Source organism: Ctenopharyngodon idella, chromosome 6 (assembly GCF_019924925.1).
Source record: "Ctenopharyngodon idella isolate HZGC_01 chromosome 6, HZGC01, whole genome shotgun sequence".
Lineage (NCBI taxonomy): Eukaryota > Metazoa > Chordata > Actinopteri > Cypriniformes > Xenocyprididae > Ctenopharyngodon > Ctenopharyngodon idella.
In genome coordinates this window covers 29,774,133-29,797,708 of record NC_067225.1, presented here as the reverse complement: position 1 = coordinate 29,797,708, position 23,576 = coordinate 29,774,133, and the positions used below count along the sequence as shown (strand labels likewise).

Genomic DNA, 23,576 nt, shown 5'->3' with positions numbered 1-23,576 from the left:
TGTCACTTTGTAAAGAAACACTACATGCCTATAGACTGAACACATAATGCACATGACGTCACTGTTTTCAGAAATTTGCGCTTTTGTAGTTTACACAGAGATGATAACGGAATCATTTTCAAAACTTGCACTTTGAACCCTGTTGTCAAAAGTTTGCATTTTCAGGCCCCCGAAATGCCACTTTGGTGTAAATGAACAGCCAAAGGACATAAAAAGTTTCATGTTTTTAGTTGAAAATGGTGTCGTGTAAACGGCCCCTTACACTTATTTTTGGCAAGTCATTCTTGTATATTTTATGGAATGAACACTAGGAGTTTACCTTTACTGAAAGTTTGCATACTTGTGAATAAAATCACAATCTGTAAAATAATATAAAACCAATTTTTAACACCAAATTACAATCTGATTAACTGATTTCATGATTGTCAAGTGAAACAGTAATGCCTCAAATATATGATAATCGGTGCTGCAGATTTGCATGAATTTGGATTTCATCATAATAATGTCCAGCAATGTTCACATGCTCTTCTCATGTTCAGCTCCCTGTGTGACTTGCATAACTTGGTTTCACTTCTACCCTAGATTACGACACAACTATGCTGACTGATGATTCAGGCCTCTTAGAACTGGTGTCCTCTATACCTTAAATAACTTATTCTATGGACATGACATATATTAATTTGGCAGACACAGGGATCCATAAATTCACAGGATTTATGCGTGTTCCTCAGAAATGGAACTAAATTTAGTATGGATGGCTTCATGCCCTTCCCATACCCAAGCTCTAAAACTATTTACCGCACATTTTATCACATCATTTTTGTACTATGAATAATAAATATATTCTGCACTATTTCTAGGTCCCTAATCAAATATGCAAATCTGACATTGATCATGTGACCCTTTCTACAGATCAGGTCAGATGTTCTTGCTTCCACTGAAGCCCAAGATGTTCTTTAAGACACTGCTGTCATTAAGACACTATGAAGGAAAAAACTTTGTTTTCATGCATTGGTCAATTTTGAGAGTTTGCTTCCATAAAATGTCTTCTTTCAGGCTATAGTGTAAAGAATAAAATACACATTTAAGGGTTTATTTAGTACACTTCATCTATTTGGTCAGTAGGTTTCAATTATATACATATCTTTAAAGGCTTTTTTCCCCTCAAAATGTGATTTTTCTCCTGCACTGAGCCAGAAATATCTACTTCAGCAGCCAAACTTTATTCCTATTCTGAAGGTTTATACAGAGGAGTTTGTTCATATTACATTCGCCTAATTTATATAACATTTTATTTCCTAAAAAAAATCTCCTCTCTAAAAACCTTTGACTCCAATATGTCAACAAATGAAAAAATTTTAAACCTGGCTTTATCCAATGTTCAGATGTTTGTTTTGGAAATTGTGCAAATTAGTGAATAGTTAATTAGATCAGGTCTCATTTGCATATTTAAACATTTCAGAAAACTTTTAATGCAAAATATAATTCCAAGTCTTAATGTACTGTGATTAATCACTTGAGTAAGTAGGCGATGATAACTATTAGTTAAAATTTATTTCTATTGTGGTGTCTTGCATGCATTACAAGCAAAATATTCTAAATATTCTAAAATTCACCCAAACTGTTACACTAATACGCAGTAAAAATCTGTATTACATTAGAAAAGACAGCAAAATAGATGCATTCTCAATAGTTACATTTAGACCCCACAGTTGGGAAACCATATTTGTTTTGTCATAAAGGGTTCATGATCCCCACCTATCAACCCAACAGTCAATTGGGCTGTAATCACTATTGCTCAAAAAGACAGATGGGCATTTTAAACAAATGCAGGGTGTCTGTTTGACGTGACAGTGCATGATTGATCTGTACTAACAGCTGTCCCACTGGCCAAGGCACGCTTAGACTCGTCAGGAGTAACTGCTCAGTAACTTCTGTTCTATGCGCATAACCAAACACTTCACGGATCAAGCCAGGCCTGTTGTCTCTCCTAGTCCTCCACGCAAAGACTTGATGTCTCCTAAGTTTCCTCAACACCCCGGGGGGCACACGACCGATCAATAAGCTATGCATTGAGCATCAGGCATTAGCATAAGCTGCGGCTGCATAAGCTGTGAAGTTTCTCTCTTTGTCTCCATCTCTAATGATCTGCATGTCAAAGCATGGCTGAATAAATATATGGAAGAGATTAGCTGCAGATTACAGCGAGGCAAGAAGCCATGCAACGCTCTAAATGCAGTTTGATTTTTCTTCTGCTCCATCATCATCGACAAGGATGCTGAGGTTGTTTCATGGATTGACGTGACCAGTAGCCAGCGTTTAGTGCACATTCAGCAATTAACACTATCTCTGCTGGTCTGATTTATTAATTATTTACATGGATTAGGACCTATGTAGCTTTTCCAAATGCATCTGCTCAACATGCACATCAATTTTTCAAGGCAACCGCAACAAGCAAATGTAAAAGAGTTTCACAGTCTGACATAGGAGAGCCATGTGCATCTCACAATGAAAAATAAAATAAAATAAAATAAAATAAAATAAAATAAAATAAAATAAAATAAAAAGAAGATGGAATCTCTTGTGGAAGATGCATCTCACAATGCAAAAATAAAATAAAATAAAATAAAAAAGAATCTGAAGAACTTCAATCATGCAAAATAAAATAAAATAAAAAAGAAGATGGAATCTCTTATGGAAGATGCATCTCACAATGCAAAAATAACAAAATAAAATAAAATAAAATAAAATAAATCTGAAACACTTATGGAAGATAGAAGAACTTTTTATTATTAATAATAATAATAATAATAATTAATAATTAGTTACATTTATATAGCGCTTTTCTGGGTACTCAAAGCACTTTACATGGAAGGGGGGACATCTCCTCAACCACCACCAATGTGCAGCATCCACCTGGATGATGAGACGGCAGCCATATTGCACCAGAACGCTCACCACACACCAGCTTATTGGTGGAGAGGAGAATGAAGCCAATCAGTTTTTTTATGGGGATGATTAGGAGGCCATGGAGAATAAGGCCAACCACTCTTTTTCGAAGGACATCCTGGGATTTTTAATGACCACAGAGAGAGAGGACCTCGGTTTTAACGTCTCATCCGAAGGACGGATTTTTAAACTTAAGGACCCGTATCTCAAAATGGTTCTTGGTAAGAAGGTGTAAAATCATTGAGCATATCAGAAATCAATAGCACATAGTCTTCCTTTGAATAAAGGGGTCAAATCATTGTAATAACAATAGATTGATTTGTTTCAGAAAATCCTCAAACAGAAATCCAAAATCCCCCAAAACCCAAATCCTCAGCAGGTTCCTTTTGTTCTTATGATCCTTCTGTTCCTCTTTTTCCTTTCTTTCCTTCCTGTCCTCCATGTTTCACAACGCTCCAGACCTCCAATATCAGACTCATCAGACAGTGAATCAGTGTTGCGAACATCTAATATTAGAGTTTGGCTCGTTTTTGCAGAGTTTGCAAACTGTCAAGTCTTTCCCATGTTGCACAAAATGTTTAGATCTTCCCCATTTCTTAATATGTGGGAAAAAAGCTCCCACACACAGACTGACAACAAATGCAATTAAGCAATATCACACAAGCAAGAGTTCTGTTGTTCTGAACAACAAAATTACTGGAACAGAACTAACTGTTGCATACTAACATTATTTCTGCAATTTATAGTAGGCCATGTATACTTTTCATAGTTTTCTTTATATATTGAATACCCAGATGAGTCTACTACATTTTGCTATTTATTAATATATTAGGAGATCAAGTCCAGAGCATTGCATTGTGAGATACAGTACGGTATACACGACATGCTCTGGTTGTACTGCATATTTCTGCAATGTAATACACTAAAATTATCATCTTGGAAGCATTATTTTGCATTTTTTAATTTTAATTTGCATTTTTAATCTAATTTTGAGGACAAAAAAAAAAAAAAAAAATCACATTTCTGTCCAATTAAATAACCAGTTTAGTAGGCTATGTTAAAATTGTTATGCTAGAATTTACACTAAGTCATATTAGCTGGGATTTTCAACATCTTGACTTGATTAAAAAGGCAAAACAACGTTAAATATGTTTATTTCTGAGACAACTGGATGCCACTTGCTAAATTAAATATGTAAAGAGATGAGGTCATGTGATAATGTATCATATACTACTGTTAAATGTTATTGGTCACATAATGCATAGGCTACTGTTTCACACACTATTATGCGTAAATAGTGTGCAGTAAGCAGTAGACATAGTATGACTAGAGTTCAGTCACAGGAAACAGAAGTCTGGGAACATTTCCATATGGAATGAATTAGATAAAAGTCTCTAAAGATTTAGCCTGGACGTCTCGTAACTCCGCTACACCAATTAAATGAGCTAAAATTGGTTTCTTGACTAGTATGTTTCAGCACAAAGGCAGTTGTGACACACTTCCCGGAAATTACTCATGGCGTGTGTGTTCAGCTCGTTATAAACGTGTTCCCCATTTTATATATATAAAAAAAGAAGGGGGGAAAAAAAAAAAGTCAATTTGAGCTTCGTGTGCAGTAAGAATACAAGAGCTCCACCTGGTGTCCAACATTACCTGTTCTCAGACGCGGGAAAATGAGAGTTTACAGTCACACACTCAGGTCTTTGTTCTGAGGAAGAGAAATTTAGGAAGTGGATCAGTAACATGAAATAATTAATACACAGCAAAAGACTGTCTGCTTATAGAGAATGACCTTTAATTCAGATAAAGTTCATCCTCAGGAAATTGCAAGACTCCGGCTGTGCTCAGAATGATACTACTTACTACCTAAATATGGTTTAGCTTAACTAGACGACATCCTGTATCTAGAAAATTAAAGGGGTATTTTGCATTTTAAATCCAACTTTGGGTAAATGTCTTGGCAGTCAAGAATGAGTAAAGAAGATCAAAAATTGTGGTTCATATGGTTTCCAGTTCATTAGAAATAGAAGATTGATTCCAGAGCTTTGCATTGTTGGATACTCTAGTTGTTCACCGCATTTGGTAATATACACTAAAAATGATAATTTCATTAATAAATAGTGATATTTTAAATTTTTATCTAATTTTGTGTATGAAGTTTCCATAACTCCTTGCTGTCCATTTAAATAATCAGTTTAATTAGATACTAGAACTGACACACTAAAACAATACAAAAGTATACTGCTTATTTAGAGTGTTATTTCACATTTTTAAATATAATTTTGTGTAAAAATGTCATACCTCTTGCCTGTACAATTAAATAGTTTAGTGAGAGATGCAAAAATTAACAATACAAAAAAGTTTATAGGCTTGGTTTCTATAAATTCATTAAAAATTATGGCAAAGCTTTATTTTTTAAGGTGCTGTAGTTACACGTTACTACATGTACTTACTATAGTAATAACAGTAAATTATGCATAATTACAAGTAGCTAACCCTAAACCAAACCCTAACCATAACTCTATAGTAAGTACATGTAGTTAATTAATATTATTCCGTACTTATTTGAGTATGTACAATGTAATTACGTCAACAAAATAAAGTGTAACCAAAATTCTATTTAAATAAAAACTAAAGATCACATTTATAGAAAATAAGCAAGAACTATCATAAACTTCAGATGGTTAAATATATTAAAAACATCATTGTTGTGCATTACCTCCATCTTCTGAATTTAGGAATTCACTTCCACCGGCTGCTCATTCATGAGAAAACAGTCACTGAAGTTCAGTGTTACATTTATTTCTCATTTTAAAAACTGCTTTGGACAATCAAAATATAAATACATTTTCCCCACACACAAGATAAACCGGCAACAACACATGACGAACACTCTCTCATACCACCAAACACCCATCTGCAAACACACACACACACACGCATACAAACACACACCCCAGCCCCTGAATTTAGAGTTAAAAAAAAAAAACCCATCAGACATCTGTACAGACTGCAGTCTCTGTTTCTGTACGCAGTTTGTGTGCTTGATGACAGAACAGGGTTCCTGTTGAGATCACTTGTGTCTTTTCCAGTTTGGCAAAAAAGGCTGCCGATTCTGATTCTTCTGTAGGGACCAAAACTCATTCAAACGACGGTTAAAACTGCTGGTTTAGTCTGCCAAACTCTGACAGTGTATAATGGGCAGGAAAACACTGGTTTCTTGATCAGGTAACACTACAATTAAATCAACCAAGAAGCGATTTATAAAGGACAAATAATTCAAAGGCCAAAATCTCAGAAAGAAAGCTTTGATTTGCAGAGGAAAACAACTGATGCATCGGCGTACTGCTGACACCAGCGAGTCCATGTGATCCTCCAAAATACAGTCGGCCAGTGTCTTAGCCACAGGTCCTTGTGCGGTTCCCGTGCTTGTTTGCGAGGGGCCCGTGTCAACGGATACTGCTCTGTGGCCACAACAAGAAACAGTCTGGGGGCTTTCATTGTGGCATCCTCCCTTAAAAACACAGAGGTTTCCAGACACAGTCACGCACACAGTGTCCCTGTGCTGCTAGGATGCTTTACCCAGCTCGATCTTCTTCTGTATGGCTCTGGCTGAGTGGTATATCAAAGAATCGATGAGTCCAGCAACTAAAGGAACAGGAGAGAAACAGACTGTGAGACAGTGAGCCCATCTACACCTGTTATTAAAGGTGCAGTAATCAATTTCTGAGAAACGCTGTTGAATGTGGATCGGACCCGAGCACCAAAACACACTTGTAGCCAATCAGCAGTAAGGGGCGTATACACTCATGAAGGGAGGAGGTGCCTGTGTTGCATATCATGTTTGTGAATTTGGGGGTGGGGCTATCAAGATAGGGGCGTGATCCTTTTGGGTAGGTGTGTATTTGTTTTGGTGATTTCAAATTTCAACGGCGTTTCTCAGAAATCGCTTACTGGACCTTTAATATCCCTGGAGTGACAGACTGTTGTCTGCATGTTGCACTAACATAGTCCACGTTTTAGAACAACAGGAAAGTTGTCAAAATTAAATAACACAAATGAAAATATGGGGATTATTTAGTTGTTAATAAATGCTAATAATTTAGATTATAACTTAGGGCTGCACAATGAATCAAATAAATAAATCCAAAATAAATCCAACTCCACAATATGGCTTAATTGTGTTTTAGGATTTATTTATTTATATATGGCTTATATATGTGTGTGTGTGTGTATATATATATGTAAATGATAAAAAACCAATTTATTTTACAGTAAAACTAAAATTGTAAATAATATGTGTGTGTATACAGTCACAAAGTTTGTCACTTTAAAACACAGCATATATATATAAATAAAAAAAACAAAAAATAATTTATTTTACAGTAAAACTAACATTGAAAATAATACGTGTGTGTGTGTGTATATATATATATATATATATTATATATATATATGTATATACACATCTGTTGTCAAAAGGTTTTAAAGGGCTTGAGAAACAAATTCAGCCAAGTGCAATCTTGTGGCCTGACGTTTCTGAATGTTATGGTTGCTCATTGCTGCTGAACTAGAAATGGTTTGGCTGGATTTTAAACACTTCTCATGTACAAGATTTGCAGCATATGAATGTTACCACCACAGTATAAACAAGCAGTAAAAGTAGGTTTGTGCAGTTTACATTCTTTCATTCTGCCCACATAGTACACTTATGTGAAAGTACAAAACCTCACCTGTGAAAACACCTCCTATAATAGCACAAACTCCTGTTAGAAAATGGGTGAAAGACCTGCGGAGGAAAGTCCACACAAAAATATTATTACACTCCATCATGCAACACACACTGCTTTAGACTTTGTTTCTTTCAAACAAAGTGAACATTATGTAAGTAAATGTAATTAAATGAGAATTAACAATAACAACAAGAGACGTACCTCTGCTTCTCTGTGAATTTGACCATCATTGGAGACAGCTCATAAAGCACAAACACACCAGGTAAACCCTGATCTCCAATCAGCCCATTAGCTACTTTCTCATGTCTTGTTACTGAAAACTGGTTTGTTTTAACAACCTAAAGTAAAAGGAAAAACATGATTTTTGAAACACTTTAAAGAGTTAAAAAAAAAAAAAAAATGCTCATCTTCTTAATTAACATAACACAACCAGCAATATACCATTGTTACTACATCAGTTATTGCCAACAATGTAAAACCTTCAAAAAAGAAAAAGAAAAAAAAAAAAGAATATTTTTCACAGTTTTAGCCATTTTTTCTGTTTTCATTCACTAAATTCTAATAGCTCAGCTCTCTTACCTCTCCATCTCCTTTAACGTATATCGTTGGCACAATTTTCACAAAATACTGGTACATCATTGATGCTGTAAAGAGCAAAAGAGTGCATAAGTCAATCTAACATACATGATGCCAAATTATTCCCTTGAAATCCCCTTGCACTAACAACAAAAGTCAATGCCACAGGTTTACACTTTTGTTCTAATCTTTCATTTATGATGAGTAATAAATTTAAAAAGTGCTTTTGTGTAAGAGATTAGATTATAAAAAGTGAATAAACGTGATTGTTTGACGTCAACACGTCAACAGGTTTACAAGAACAAACAAATTTGGCATTTCCTCACAAACTGCCTGCAGTTCCATCATTCACCGTTAGGGCGAATCTCCTGCTATAATCACATGACTTGCTGTACCGCTAGAGGGCGCTGCAGCACTTTAGAGCTTTGCATTCTCCTCCGCTTGTACTTTAACACCAACCACTTCCTGTCAAGTAATGGCGTCTGTGTGAAGCAGTCTTATAGCAAACACTTAACAAATCTATCAGAAACTAACTAACAGAGGTACTCACATAGCGACTTAAACAAGGTAAGCAGATTTTCTTCAAATACACTTTCCGATCATTTATCGGTGTGTAACTTACATAACAGTGCGCTGTGGAGTTTGTTCAAGGCCAGAGACCTTGGTGACATTTAACGAAATAAACGACTCACGTGCAATAAATTAACTTTTATAGATTTTAGTTTTACTTTAAACTTAATATTAAGTCATTTACACCTCATAAACAAGACAATTTCAGTTCAGTTGCTCATAATTACCTTTCCTTACATAACACGCAGGTGTCTGGTTTATCAATAAAAAAACAGCTACCTAGACAGCATACGAGCAGCATTTTTGGGCATTATAGAGGTCATTATATGTTAACTGACTCGGAACGCACCAAAAATTAAAGTATATTATATATATATATATATTTTACACACACAAAATAAAGTCATAAAATATATTCTTAATTAATATATGTGAATAAAAATGTTGCATGATGGCAAAAAATAAAGTCTGCATCCATCTTCCAGATGCCGGTGACAGTAGGACCGTATGGACAGACGCAGCCCAGTTGTTTTGACAGAGTCAAGATGGGCTTCATGATGGGTTTTGCAGTTGGCATGGCCGCAGGCGCCATGTTCGGAACTTTCTCCTGTCTCAGGTATTAACTTTAATGGGTGTCATATTTTGGGTTATTTATGATACAAAATATTCAGTAACTGGTATTTGGCACAAAAGCTGTTAAACCATTTTAATAAAGATTGTTTTGTTCTATTCAGGATTGGCATGAGGGGTCGAGAGTTGATGGGCGGAGTTGGGAAGACGATGATGCAAAGCGGTGGCACGTTCGGAACCTTCATGGCAATTGGAATGGGCATCCGCTGCTGAGATCACACTAATGGCACTTCTCAAATGATAGGACTTTTGTAGATTCATTTATGTTATCATACCCACATTCAAGGACACGGGTGACAATAAAGACAGATTTAAGAAAACAGATTTTTTCTGTAAATCTTGGGCTCAATCTAAGATTTAATTGTTGGCGGTTGCTAGACACTTTGAAGACAGCCTTCCTCTTAATTTGTGTCCAGTATAATAAGTTAAATTCAGCTACATGGGATTGACCTTTAGCAGTGACTTTTTTTGTTTTTTATGGAGGGTTGACAACAAAATGACCACAGAGAAGATAAAGAAGGGCTCTTTAATTCTGGACAACACTGTTCTTTGCAACACATTTTTAGTTTAGGCATGAAAATAAGAAACAGCACACACTTACCTTGAGGTGCTGCTACATTAGTACCATCTAAAGGGTTGACAATTCCAGGATAGTCCTTGCCGAATGAAAGATGTTTGATGAAATGCGTCATGTTGATCTGTGGTCATACCAAACAAATTCTGTTAGGTCAAATATTATGGGCAAAGGCAGATCAGTCTTATTGAAAACAAGTCAAACAACTCACATTGTCTAGTCCAAAGCTCTGCAGATCATGAACTGAAAATAAAGTTATCAATTGACAACATGAATAAATGTTTTGAAAGACGCACAATTTGTAAATGCACTTCAGTTAAGTAAACTTGGTTAGCCTAGAAATTGGCACATTTTTAAACAAAGGCAGAGCGTAGTACATTAAGTGGTCACGGATGCGCTTGCTGATGAGAATCGTGACAAATTAACTGACGTTATAGAAGCCACTGCAATGTCAATCAAAAACTGGCTATTTGTTATAGACTAAATCTTAAATTATGTGCAGAGAAAAGCAGAATTACTGATGTAGTAACAAGGTAAATTCTAACTTGTCTTGGAATAAAGATTAATTAAAATATAAAAGATCAACTTACTTTCCACAGCATGCACTGCAGAAAGAAGAGAAAATAGTCACTAAATGGGTTTGTTTTTGGAAAGCAAAGTTTTCAAGAGGAATTTGTGACAACCACTGGCCCTTTAAGCTCATTCCAATACTAGAGTACAATTGCAATGGCCAAATTGTAAGACTCATCTCTCTCTCTCTTTTTTTTTTTTTTTTTTTAATTGAAATATTGTTTGAATCCAGGGTCTATTAATGAAGTATTGGATATGCACTTAAGCCATTGGAAGAATAGCCTTTGCATGACCAAGCGTAAACTGGTGTTAGTTCTGTACCTTGTTACTTAGAAAGATTGTGAGCTTTAGTGGGAAAGCGTAGAAACCTTAGTCCCAAAGTTAAAAACCCAGACTTCCCAAAAATCATTTCATTATTAAAACAGCTGTGATTTACAGCATCAATGGTCAACACCACAAGATAATGACTGCAGATAGGAAATATTAAGATCTTAAAAGGCACACTTGCATACACAACGACAGGACAAGAAACTGTTCATCAGCCCAGAAACTTGGCAACTGGTCAATATAAAACAGACTTTGAGGTGATTTAAACTAAAGATACTCGACTGATGAGCAGTTTTGAAAAAGCAGGTGCAAAGCAAAGCAAATGAAAAGACATGCATTGTGTATTTCTCTACATAAATACAAATGCAGATCTTAATGGCTCACCATGCACTCCTTTACGTAGTAAGAAATGAGAAGCGACATGAAGCATCTGGCTACATGCAGGCAAGACTTTCAGGTCTGATGCATACTGGCTCATAGGCTTTATTCAAAAGCCATTTAAAATTGATAATAAAATGAATGATAATCAATTTTTAATAGAACACAAAAGGTTTTGGCATCCAGTCTTAAAATAGGTTAACAGGCTAATAAACATATTAAACATGCCTCTGCATCAGACCTTAAAGCTTTGGCTTGTGTTTGATTCATACTTAATAACTAAATGCAAGTCTTTACCATGTACATGAGACTGCTGGAAGCTCTTTCCAGGGGCAAAATGGAAATTTCCTGCCACCTGGAGAAATATAAGGTACATGTTGTGAATTTTTTAATATTAGTGTTGTCAAATTGATTAATTGCGATTAATCACACTATATATATATATATATATATATATATATATATACACACACACACACACATACACGCATATATATTTACAACCTTTATGCTAGATGCGATTAAATGTGATTTGACAGCACTATTATGTACAAGCATGTATATGAACCCAAAATATTTGCTGCATCCAAAATTACATACTGTATATATATATATATATATATATATATATATATATATATATATATAAATATAATGGAAGGGTTTGATTTTGGATGCAGCGATTGATTCAGAAATTAAATCATGGGCTGCATGTTACCTTATTGACCTCCAGAAAGCCATAGACTTGACATCCCTCATTCTTCTGTTCCTGCATCTTCTGGCTGAAGCCCTCTCTCTTACACTGCTCAATGGTGTCAGGGGTCTTAAACGCCCAGCCCCGCCGCCGATACGCCTCCCGCACATCATCACAGGAATTGCAACACCTGCAGAACAATTACAATCACAAACTTATTACAGACCTTATATACACCTGGAATTGACATCAGTCTCTGATCAAGAGCAGTGTTGTTGTTGTCAATTAAAAATATTAACTCGGTTACACTAAGAACGATAACTATAACAATAACGATAGATATATTAGCATCCACATTCTGTTTATTCTAAGAGTGGTGCAGTTTTGTTGTCTACCACTTTAAATACATCAAGCTCAGAATGGATTCTGATTGGCTCTCAATGTTTTTATTGTTCATCTGTTGGAAAAAAGTCGTTCTGAAAGTGATTCCGATGATAACGTTTTTCAGTGCTGTTATAGTTGTGGTGTAGACTCTACTATGCTTTTATATGTAGAACAATTTTTAGAACTACATCTTTACCATTATAGTTATCGTCCTTGGTGTGAATGGGCCTTTAGATAAGCAACTAACTGAAATTAAATAAGTTTAAGTACTAAAACAAAACAAAGCATATAACAAAATTACTAAACTTAAACTAAAATAAAATGAAAACTGAAAATATAAAAATAAAAACGAATTAAAAATATAATAAATTATATTTTCGTCTATAATTATTACTACAATATCACAGATTGCCATATACACTTTGTACTAACATGTCTCAAATGCATTTCCAGTGAAGGTCTTTTGCAGGAAACCTTAGAGTTTACATTACAAATATTATTTGTAATTGTCATTTGTAAATGCTAAATCAACTCAAGTGTGAAGACAGATGCCCTGTAGGATTTTTAAACTTCTAATTGTTCTCTTCCTCTGTCATTCATCCAGGTGATTATGAACTTGAGCTGCTATCTTGACTATGTAAGCGTCTGTCAACTACAAAGATCTTAACTAAAGCTTTCAGAACCGGTTTCACACCAGTAGAAAGACCTGTTCTGCCAGCATATTTCCCATTTTTTAGAAAATGTGGTGGTGAAAAAGGTGAAACTCACTTTAAATCGTCAGTCTCCGCTCCATAACAGCTCTCGCAGCGGTCAGGATCCAGGGTACTGGGGTCAAACACCCCTTCCTCCTCTTTGCCCAAATCTGCACAGAAACAGACAGCAAGGACAAGTCAAATCAAGGCATATATTCTAAAATCTATGATATTAATAGGATTAAAGTTAATACAATTCTTGTTTTTTCACAAATGGCACAAAACAAGTACTGTAACCGTATCATAAAATTGGCCATATGTTGTGTTTAGTACTTAATAAGTCCTGACAGATACCACATTTTTCCTTTTTCACTTTCATTTATAGTTGAACTATTCCTTTAAATAAATGTGTGAACATGGGGTTAAGATAGCTTGAAAATTGCATTAATGCAATTATAGTTAATGTGAAATCACTTTATGAGCAGCTTTCAGGAACAATATGATGATGCTAACCGTGTTTTTCAGCCTCTGTTGTGACTGGCTTGCCCTCTTTGTCGAGTCTCTGTTTAAACAAGTTATGCTCCACGTCTAGCTGCTGCTCCCCAGCTACATCCATGGCATCAATGCTCAGATCTATGAAAACAAAATCACAGAAGTCTCAATAACACCTGGCACAGAGAAAATAACTAGTATATAATAACAGTAATAGTGAATAATAACAACAATAATAATTAAAACAGCTGAAGTAAATAAATCATCTACAAACTATTCAAACTATTCACTGAACACCCAAACATAAAGTACAGAACAAAATGTTTGCTTACAGGCACAAGGCATATGTGGAAATATAACATCAATGTTGATCCTTAGTTTGTCTCCTCTGGAAGTGTCTACGAATAGTTCAGGATGGACCTAAAAGAGATTACATCAAACCCACAACCTAAATAAGTTCCATCAAAACTTTATGAACAGTGCACTATTAAGAAAATAAACTCTACACACACACACACACACAGCCACTATAGACTGACAAATGTCATGAGATTGAGTTACATTATAGATTATTATGCACAAGTTTATATTAAGTCATTCACCCACCTCCTTAGTTAGATAATACTGCAGCTCAGAGAAGAACAGAATCAACATGATAAGTCCACTGATGATGGTCACTATAAAGTGAACAAAGAACATGTGAATTAGGAAACAACTTATTAGAGGCTGATCTACATGGCATTTAAATCAGTCACATTAAGCAGGATTCTTATCTCATACAGTTTTGGATTTCTGAGCCCCCAGTGACACTCTCCATTCAAGCTATGTTCTTTTTTGTCTCATTTAAATATGTAATTACATGTACATATTTTAAGACTTTATGTTAATTAGCCTGTTCAGTCCTGCTTTCTCCCCATGAGTCTGTGTGTATGAATGGCGCTCAGCAGCTCCACAGCTCACGGTGGATCTATATCACTCACCCGTGGCTCCTCCACATGTTTTGATCCTGAAGTCCTCTAGAGTTTTCGGATAAGCGTCAAATTGTTTAAGTTTATTTAACGCATCCATTCTCCCTCTCGTGCGGCGGTAAAGCTAGCCGTCACTTCTATTTTCAGTGACCCATTTCCGGTACATCGAGGAAGTGATGGAATCCTCCCAGCCAATCAGATTCCACCGCGTAGCTGGAGCGTCGACGCTCTAGTGGTAGACTTCTAAAATATCTGCACTGTAAAAACTATTTAAGCTATTTTTTTATTTAATAATTTCTTAACATTTAAGAACAGTATTATTAAAATATTCGTTTTATACGCTGACATGTATTTTAGACCGACATTAATATACTATTCTTATATTAGTCACTCATCTTTTTATACACGTGAAATTACAGACAAAAAGTAGACTTTAAATGAGTAAAATCAAAGTTACAACATGTAACCATGCAATTCAGCTTTATCTAAATACATAGATATTAACAACAACATATTTTTTGGCGTTTATTTTATTTATTTTGGAAGTTTAATCGGATATTGGAATTTTGTTTTAATGTTATCAAGCAACGTTATGGACTGACCTTAAAGATATTTTATGAATCTATTCGAGAACGAGAACAAGATTATTAATAATTAGGATTACTAAGCTTTATTTTCTCTACACACAAAGAAACATGCTATATGTTAAAATTCACAACAAATGACACTTCAAATTAAATTATATTGGTATTTTCTTATTAGTAATCCCTCTATTTTATTATACATTAAGAAATATAATATATAATACATTTTACCACTCATCTTCATTAATTCACTTCAATTTTGCATTCTTTGTTTCATCTTTATAGTGAAACCACATGGATAGATTAAGTTTTTTTTTAAAATGTTTTTGACCTATTAAAATTATTCCTTCTGTTTCTGCCGTATTATATTGTCAAATTCAAGTGTATTTTTTATTTTAACAGTTCAGGTATTATTCACAATTATCTTGAGAGGTCTGGCAAAAAATGTTATCATGTGTTCTATTGCTTGATAAAACAATACATTAATGATAGTTTTAAGTCCACATCTAAAACAACAGATTAGACCTGCAGTTATGAAGATCTTGCCCTGAGCATGATTATCTAAAAATTTAGATAAAGTTGTAAAAACGCAGCTAAATTAGTATTCTGGTCTATGGTCTCGCACAACCTTCAGGAAATCCCAGAAAACACAGATAGTCTACAGCTGATTCACAAAATGATTCACACTTCTAAACTACTCTTATCTGTACTTACAAAATGTACATTGCAGTACATCTAATCTGTTACTGTCGATTTTGATGAATGGCTTTAGTATTTCCTAAATTTAGTTTGCTTTGGATTAAAAAAAAAAAAAAAACACCAGCTAAATGAATGAATCTAAATGATCAAACAGACAGAATCAGATGGCAAACAGATGTTATAAGAGGTCATTAGGGTATACCGCTTTTATTAAATATTTACACAACAAAGTGTAGAGAACCTACTGAAAGGACAGATCTCACAAAGCACAAGAAGGTTGCAAATGTATTTTTGATTTTCGCCCTGCAAACAAGCACAAATTCACTGAGATAATATTTATTTTACAGTAAAACATCACAAATGTTGTCTCAGGTCCCACTCCCCAAGTCATTTATGAGCAATCTGATAGGATGTCCAGTGGTTATTGATGACAGCAACCTTATCTTGAAGCATTGTGCATTCTGAAAAAGATCGGAGTATCGTGAATCAGGTTTTTACGTTGTGTCAAGGCCTGGTGAAGGCAGCAGTTTGGCTTTATTTGGGAGGCCTGTAGGCAATCTTTCTGCTCTTCAGCACAGACCACCTGTGCCTCTTCATGTAGTAGACCATGGGAACAAGTATGGAAGCGCCTATCAACAACTGCAGAGAGAATGAGAGAAAAACAATAAGCACTATTTTTTTAGCAGTAGTGCTTTAAATGGGATGAATTCTCATATTTAGCATGCAGGTTTTGCTTTTCTGTTATACTGTATGGTCAGTTGTTTTTTTCTACCAATATCTAATGATGTCAGTTGAGCCTGAAACAGGAAAACACAAACCTTCAAACCCATACGTTTACGTTGGTCATGTTCTGGCTCAGCCGCCCACCTCAGGAAAGTACAGACATCTTTAGCAACCTGGCTCATGGTGGCAGGGGTTCCTGTGGAGAAAAAATGAGCTATTAAAAAAAAAACTGTATGTAATACTTCATATGTTATTTACCTCATGTGCATTATCTCATAATGAATATAATCCAGTAGACAGGATTCATTTATCAGTAAATGGGGAGAAAAAAAAGAAAGAAAAAAAAAAACACTTTCTAATTGGCTAATTTATATGGAAATCAAATCAGAAGGGATATTTAACACAGGAAAGTCATCTGCAGTCTTTGTATGGCAGAATTTAATTATAATCAAAGCCCATCAAGTAAGAAATATAACCCATGAGTAAAATACACCGTTAATGAGAATGCCACCAGCAGGCTGACAAATCTCATTTTATTCCCTCCTTTCCACCAAAAGGAATTCAATGCATTCAAAATTAATGCACTATATATAGAAAAGCAAAAAAGAAAGAAAAGTAATGAGTTGTATTAATGACAGACATATTAAGATTATCTATTGACAGTCCTAGAAATATAATTTTGAGGGGATCTTGAAATGGGCAATGATACTAGAAAACAAACTCACCATCATCAAACTCAAGCACCTCATTGTAGATGGGTGGTGCCATACCAATGGCCTGGCCTGGGAAATACGGGTTGTAATAAAGCCCCTCTCTCAAAGACACACCAGCTGGAGGTTCACAGTAACCAGTCAGGAGAGAGAACACGTAATCTTCCCCTCCATGCCTGAGAGACAGAAAGAAATATAAATCATTAGAAAATGTAAAAACAAAACAGTAGTATGATAATAAGTCTATTGAGTTTAATCTCTCTAAATCATTAAAAGGTATATTTTTTGGTTAAAAAATTGCTTGTAGTAGAACAATTTTCAATGCCAGAGCAAACAGGACCACAAAAAGGATTTTTAGTGATGCTTTTGTCAGGGTTTAGATGCCAGAAATTACTGACTTTTTCAAAAGAGTAAAATAGAGACTTTTGCACCTGATCAAAAGTCATTTGTTACCTGGCACTGACAATATAGCTGAGGTCAGGGGGCAGAGCGCCGTTGTTGGCAGCACGGGCAGCCTCAGGGTTCGCGTAGGGTTTGGGGAAGTAATCTGAGGGTTTTCCAGGTCGGGTGAACATCTCTCCATTGTCATCAGGACCATCCACAACTTCTACCTGCATAACAGAATGTTAACCGCATTACAGATGTGCGTCAAAGATATTAAGTTGACAGACGCATTAACAAGATACTTTTTTTTTTTTTTCCCCAAAAGAAAATGATAGTGGTGCTTGCTTGTCTGTGCAAAATCTGCCACCACAATTCCCAGGATGTTGCTAAGGTGGCAGTTTTTATTGCATTGCTGTGCCTTAAGCACAACAAAGTATTCCATTAAATTCAGTGGTGCAATTTGACAATGACTTTTGAGTTATGAGCAGTGGTGGACAGTAACAAAGTTTTTGTACTTTTACATATTTCAAGTGTCTGTACTGTAGCAGTGTGTGATCCATGAACGAGCTGATTCTTTTTAATTAACCTGTTAAATCCATTCGCACTGAGTGATTCATTCGGGAATTGCACCGATTTAACTGCATCTGTTCTCGAGTCAACAACTCACTGATTCAAATGATCCGGTCAGAGCAAGTCTCTAGTTAACAATTCACTGAATTCACAAGTCTGACTCAAAATGAGCCAAGAACAGGAGATCCTCGGAGCTTGAGTGAGCGTACAACCGATGGCGTGAAAAGTTACTAATGCCGAATTTAGGATTTATTATCGTAAATGATAATCATATTTAAGTCACGACTGTCAGTTGTTTGGGAACTAAATCTGCTGAAAAAGGGTGAGCTGTTTAAAGCCCACTGTATGAAATGCTTGAATTTGAATGTGGACACATTTGTGTCTGAACAGGGTAGGTTTTAGGTAAAAACTAAACATAAGATTAAAATAAGGCAAATTAATGATCAAATGGCATAAATAAGTTGAACATATAAGTTATATAATAAATATAAGTTTCAAATGGTAAAAAACTAGTATGTTTGCAAAGTGTTCTTTCTTATTAATGTTAACACATTTTGCCCTTTGTCATCTGTTTTTACATTGTATGTTTATTTGTCGACACATTTACACACATTTTGATTTTCCTTATTTTTATATACTACATGGTCTATTTTGTTATTTTCACTTGTTTGCACACTTGAATTATCAGTACAGTAGTAATCATCAGTGTATGACAAGTTTTGGTAATAAAATAATTCCTTCTTGCAGATAAATACATATTAAGTGTCTGCATAATCTTCTTTATTGACTACTGCTTCTACTTGACAATTTATATGCAGTAGGATGGAGTATATAGAACTCCAAAATAAATAAATAAATAAATCAATCAATCAATCAGTACTTTTACTTTTAATGCTTAAGTACGTTAAAAAAAAAAAAAAACAAGTTACTCATGTAAAATTGAAAAAGAGTACTTAATACTTTTACTGGAGTCATTTTATTAGGGTATCTGTACTTTTACTCAAGTACTTGATTTGTGTACTTTGTCCACCACTGATTTTTAAAGATAACAAGAAATCTGACCTCTTCAGCCAAGGTCTTGACCTCTTCCTCTGTGTGTGACACTCCCACCAAGTTACGGAAGCCAAATACTCCATACTATGACAGGCCGAGCACACCTGCTTATATACCTGGTACCCACGACGAATACTGAAAAACAAAGGCATTGATAGATTAGTTAACTCAGAGCATTATAATTTCTCTGTAATTTGATATATTTTCCATTGCATGTACACTTCCTCCTATAGGTGGCTAATGAGACCAAATATTTATTGTACTGCAAGGAATATACAGCAAATAGATATTCTGTTGCAAATATAAAATAACTGTATAATTGAGAGTGGGGGAAACTATGCCACATGAACTCCACTAAACAGGGAGACATTATATAAAACTAACATCCCTAATTATATTTAACTCTCTGTGAAGCCTGACATATGAAATAGTCAGAATCTTTTTTTTTTTTTTCTTTAGACAATCTAAAATTCTATATGTGATTCTACAAAATCTAAAATTGCATGTGTTTTTTGTGGAGTATCATATTTGATACATCAGGATTTTATGGCTTGTATAGTATAACATAGGAATAGGGGAATATGAAGCTCACACTTGAGGAGAAAAAAACCCCCCCCTCAATTTTACTCAGAGGGCCAAACCAAGCAAAAATTAGCAATTTGGCAAAAAAAGATGAATTTCTGATAGCTTGTAATGTAAATCAATGAGATCGTTATAACAATATAACAAACTACTTACATAAAATGTCACTCTGTATCTCTTAATAATAATAATAATAATAATAATAATAATGTCTTAGTAAGATGATATTTAAATGCTTAGTTTTATGTGGGGGGCAAAATATAATGCAATACAATGATGATTGAGAGATACAAATTAAACTTTACTCGTTTGAGTATAAAGAGTGTAAAATCTTTGACGATTTTAAAACTTTGATGATTCTTTAAGCACAACTTCTGTATCCAGTGGTGTGAGTTTAAGGTGAAATTTCCTGTTTGGCTGAAAAATGGAAGATAGGCAAAGTATTCTGGAACCTTGTTAAAAAAGCCGACAGTCATCATGCAGAAATTGCACACATCACCTTTAACGTACTGTTGCTATAACATCACTACACACTAGACAACATCTTTTTGTGTGCTCTGGTAAGTGCACAAGATGGGGATGTGGTACCTGGCATGGTCGAGGGAGGACAGCATGCCGTTGTGGCTCCAGGGGTATGATGGTGGGTGCAGCTCCAAATCAGAGGCCTTGACTGACTGCTGCAGCATAAGAGCCAGACCTGCTCCTCCTGTTGTCAGCACTCCAATCGTGGTCAGGGCTATCTTCTTCCCCTTCGGCAGGCTAGCGAATGACATGTTGGCCTACAAAAGACACAAACGTTGCCAAGGATTAGTTTTCATTTAGTGATTTGATGGATAACTTTGCATAAATGCAGCTGCTTATTGCACAAACTCGATCAGCATCATCCCAACATGCACAGATGCAAGTCACAAATGACATAACAGCATTGACAAATTATTCTATTGTTACTAATAAGATTCATATTGCATGGTATGATGTACTAATAAATATTGCATATCAGTTATTAACAATAGGGCGAGTCATAACAAATATGGTGGAGCCCAAAAGTCTGGGACCACATTAAAATATAAACATTTAAATAAGGTTTTGTTTAATAGGATTTGTCTGAGGTTTTAGGAATTTGACAAATGTAGGAATCTAGAATTGTAAAATGATTAAGAAATATGTATGACATCTAGGTCACAAATAAGCAAAGTTGTGACTTTCCCATGTTAAATCCTTTGCGCAAAATACAGAACAACAAATCAGTAACATTCTCAAATCATGCTAGACTTCATGGATCATCTGGTCTTACACAAATTTGGAGTCTTTGTCAGCTCAAATGCTGCTGTCATTAAAACAAGTGCTAAGACATGATGACATTCGTATAAATATTTGATATAAATTGTTAGCATACTGCCAAACAGACAGAAGTAGTTAACATGTTGTGTTAAAACTATGAGGATTAATAACGTATTATAAGCTTTGAGTGTCAAAGACCAATGATGTCACCTCCTAGGACAGACTCAAGGAATGGCAGCTCGCATCAGTTATTAGACTCCAAAGTGCTTTATAATCTAACTACACATGCTTTTTTACACATAATGCTCCTTATTAGATAGGCCAAATGTGTTACAAGACTAAAATAAAAGCACAAATGTCATGATGCGAATGTAAGAAGGTCCACTGCTGCTGTGACCTTGCTGTAGGTAATACAGTGGAAGAGACGCCGGGACATGCCAATGAATAAAGGCGTATTATTTACATCCTTCAGACACCAAAATGATAGAACAGAGCAAATTAAAAAAGAAAATACTAGATGTGTCCATACCCGTGGAGTATGAAGGGATTTGGATGTGTTCAGGAGGGTTCTCCCGGTGCCGGAGAACACGACCACACGGAGCGCCGCCATGTTCTTGACTCTGCTGATAGAAAGACGCTTCCACCGGATGAGAGCGATACTGCCCCCTCCCTTCCCTGAAAATTACACAATATATTATAAAACTTATAAATAATGATATTAAATGGCATAATTTAAATTTGTGGAGAATATATGTAATTTAGACAGCGAAAATTGGTTTTGCTGGACGCAAAATGTAGCGTTATATTATTTGGGGTTACTTAAATTGACCCGAGACTGTGTTTTTTTGTCTGTTATAGCGCCACCTATAGGTTGGAGGTGTACTGAGCAGCATACAAAAAGTACTTTGGAGGTGTAGTGATTGAAGCTTTTAAAAACCAGTTGTGTTCTTTTACTTATGTATAGTGCTTGATTTGTATGTTATTAGGCAGGGCTTTACAAACTAGGCCAATTAGAAGAAATTAAATATTATTGTTTTTTTTTCTGTATTAACCCTATAAGTTCTACTGTATATTTGATAAATGAATTTCTAAGGCTTCTAAATTATCAATGTAATAAAAACTTTGCTGAAAAAAAACCCTTTTGTGCTCGTTTGCTGAAATCACGTGACTTTGAGAAGGTCCATGAAAGCTCCGCCGAACCACAGATCTGACACGAAACTGAAAACTTCAAGAAGAAGTTGTTTCAAACAAGCGCTCATAGAGCGGTCGTTGTTGGTCTAACTAGTTCTTACATCTGCCATAAGCCAAAAATGTGGAATGGATGATAAAAGTAGTACTGTACATACCTGGTCAAGGTAATCAAATCACAACATAAAATGCTCCTACTCAAAATATACATCCATTGACATACGTTTGCTCCTTGTTTGGTTGAATTACTTGGATTTGAACTTGAGGCCTTTGTCACTGGTTGGCGAAGCTGTATTTATCTTGTGTGTTTTCTTGTTTATTACGGTGTTTACCAAAAAACACAGTAGCCTATTACCGTCTTACTTTTTTTTTTGTTTGTTTTTTTAAGCATTTAAAATGCTGTTACTCTGTTTGTGTGCTTACTCAGTCATTGGTACCTAATTAAGATTTTGTGGTTTGGCTTGGAAAAAGTTTTTAAACTGTTGTAATTGTGCGTTCATTCCACTAGATGGCAGTGTACAACAAGTGTGCACAGGCAGTTGTCCAGGTCCAGTGAGCCCTAAGCAGTCAATACAGTTAAAACGTGAATGATAGAGCGATGTCTATTATACAGCTTTATCATTTCATTGTGTTCATACCATACTAATAAGTGTTATGTAATTTGTGTGGATAAATGTAAGTGGGGGTTTTGTCATCATGTTTATTAATGCAGCAGTAGAAAAATTAGGTTAATTAAAAACTATATGCAGCATCAGGATTATCACATCTCATAAGATCTTTTTTATGAGCAAGAAAAGATACACAGTGTGAAAGATATGCCAGCTTCGACCGGAAAAGCTTTCATGGACTTGTTTGTTTTTAACATTGATTGGATAGTTTTATGAAAATGAAAATGAAAAAGGCAGATATTCACTTTAATTATATGGAAAAGAGCTGTTTAAAATATTCACCTTTTGGTTTATACGGGTTGTAACGACATACCGTTATATCGCGGTATGAACACGTACGATTATCATATCCTGTCTTCACTAGAACCCGTCAAAATAAAAGTCCGGTTTTTAACCAGAAATTGACAAAAATATATTACAATTGTAAAATAGAATGTACTTCTCATAATAATAATAATACAAATAATAATACAATTTATTTAAACATTAATGAATATAATTTTTGTCCATGCTTTAATTTAGTAAATCTCTGTTGTGCGGCACTTTGCCAAAATATAAAAGAATAAATAGTTTTATGCATTAATTTCATTACCTCCA

At 35.0% G+C, this 23,576-nt stretch overlaps 3 protein-coding genes across 4 annotated transcripts; 1 reads left to right on the top strand and 2 right to left on the bottom strand.

The window, feature by feature from the left end:
- Window positions 1-5,730: 5,730 nt before the first annotated feature.
- ergic3 (ERGIC and golgi 3) lies at window positions 5,731-14,756 on the bottom strand. Of its 2 annotated transcripts, XM_051897173.1 has the most exons (14): window positions 14,550-14,756; window positions 14,176-14,246; window positions 13,902-13,989; window positions 13,591-13,710; window positions 13,154-13,247; window positions 12,026-12,191; window positions 11,605-11,662; window positions 10,623-10,637; window positions 10,244-10,275; window positions 10,060-10,156; window positions 8,262-8,326; window positions 7,884-8,020; window positions 7,683-7,738; window positions 5,731-6,597 (listed from the first exon to the last, which is right to left on the bottom strand). In XM_051897173.1, exons 1-14 carry the CDS (start codon window positions 14,635-14,637, stop codon window positions 6,518-6,520), a joined length of 1,167 nt encoding a protein of 388 aa, XP_051753133.1. In that variant the 5' UTR covers window positions 14,638-14,756; the 3' UTR covers window positions 5,731-6,517. The 2 variants fall into 2 exon arrangements, with proteins under 2 accessions (XP_051753133.1, XP_051753134.1); XM_051897174.1 differs by lacking the exon at window positions 10,623-10,637 and having other exon boundaries at window positions 14,550-14,755.
- romo1 (reactive oxygen species modulator 1) lies at window positions 8,649-9,782 on the top strand. The gene is made up of 3 exons (XM_051897175.1): window positions 8,649-8,825; window positions 9,314-9,444; window positions 9,563-9,782. The coding sequence occupies exons 2-3, from the start codon at window positions 9,314-9,316 to the stop codon at window positions 9,669-9,671; spliced, it is 240 nt and encodes a 79-aa protein (XP_051753135.1). The 5' UTR covers window positions 8,649-8,825; the 3' UTR covers window positions 9,672-9,782.
- Window positions 14,757-15,996: 1,240 nt separating the features above from the next.
- Window positions 15,997-21,812, bottom strand: LOC127514660 (cytochrome c1, heme protein, mitochondrial). The gene is given in 8 exon segments (XM_051897720.1): window positions 15,997-16,459; window positions 16,639-16,739; window positions 17,269-17,429; window positions 17,707-17,864; window positions 19,270-19,331; window positions 19,334-19,395; window positions 20,431-20,621; window positions 21,653-21,812. Coding segments are annotated over 8 exon segments (921 nt in total). The 5' UTR covers window positions 21,734-21,812; the 3' UTR covers window positions 15,997-16,354.
- Between the last annotated feature and the right edge of the window lie 1,764 nt (window positions 21,813-23,576).

Bases quoted from the DNA above. Each gene is read 5' to 3' on its own strand.
- romo1 (XM_051897175.1), top strand. From the start codon at position 9,314: ATGCCGGTGACAGTAGGACCGTATGGACAGACGCAGCCCAGTTGTTTT. The intron at 9,445-9,562 runs GTATTAACTTTA...TGTTCTATTCAG, and splicing joins GGAACTTTCTCCTGTCTCAG to GATTGGCATGAGGGGTCGAG.
- ergic3 (XM_051897173.1), bottom strand. From the start codon at position 14,637: ATGGATGCGTTAAATAAACTTAAACAATTTGACGCTTATCCGAAAACT. The intron at 13,990-14,175 runs GTGGGTGAATGA...AATCTCTTTTAG, and splicing joins AGTATTATCTAACTAAGGAG to GTCCATCCTGAACTATTCGT. The intron at 7,739-7,883 runs GTACGTCTCTTG...TTTCCTCCGCAG, and splicing joins AAATTCACAGAGAAGCAGAG to GTCTTTCACCCATTTTCTAA.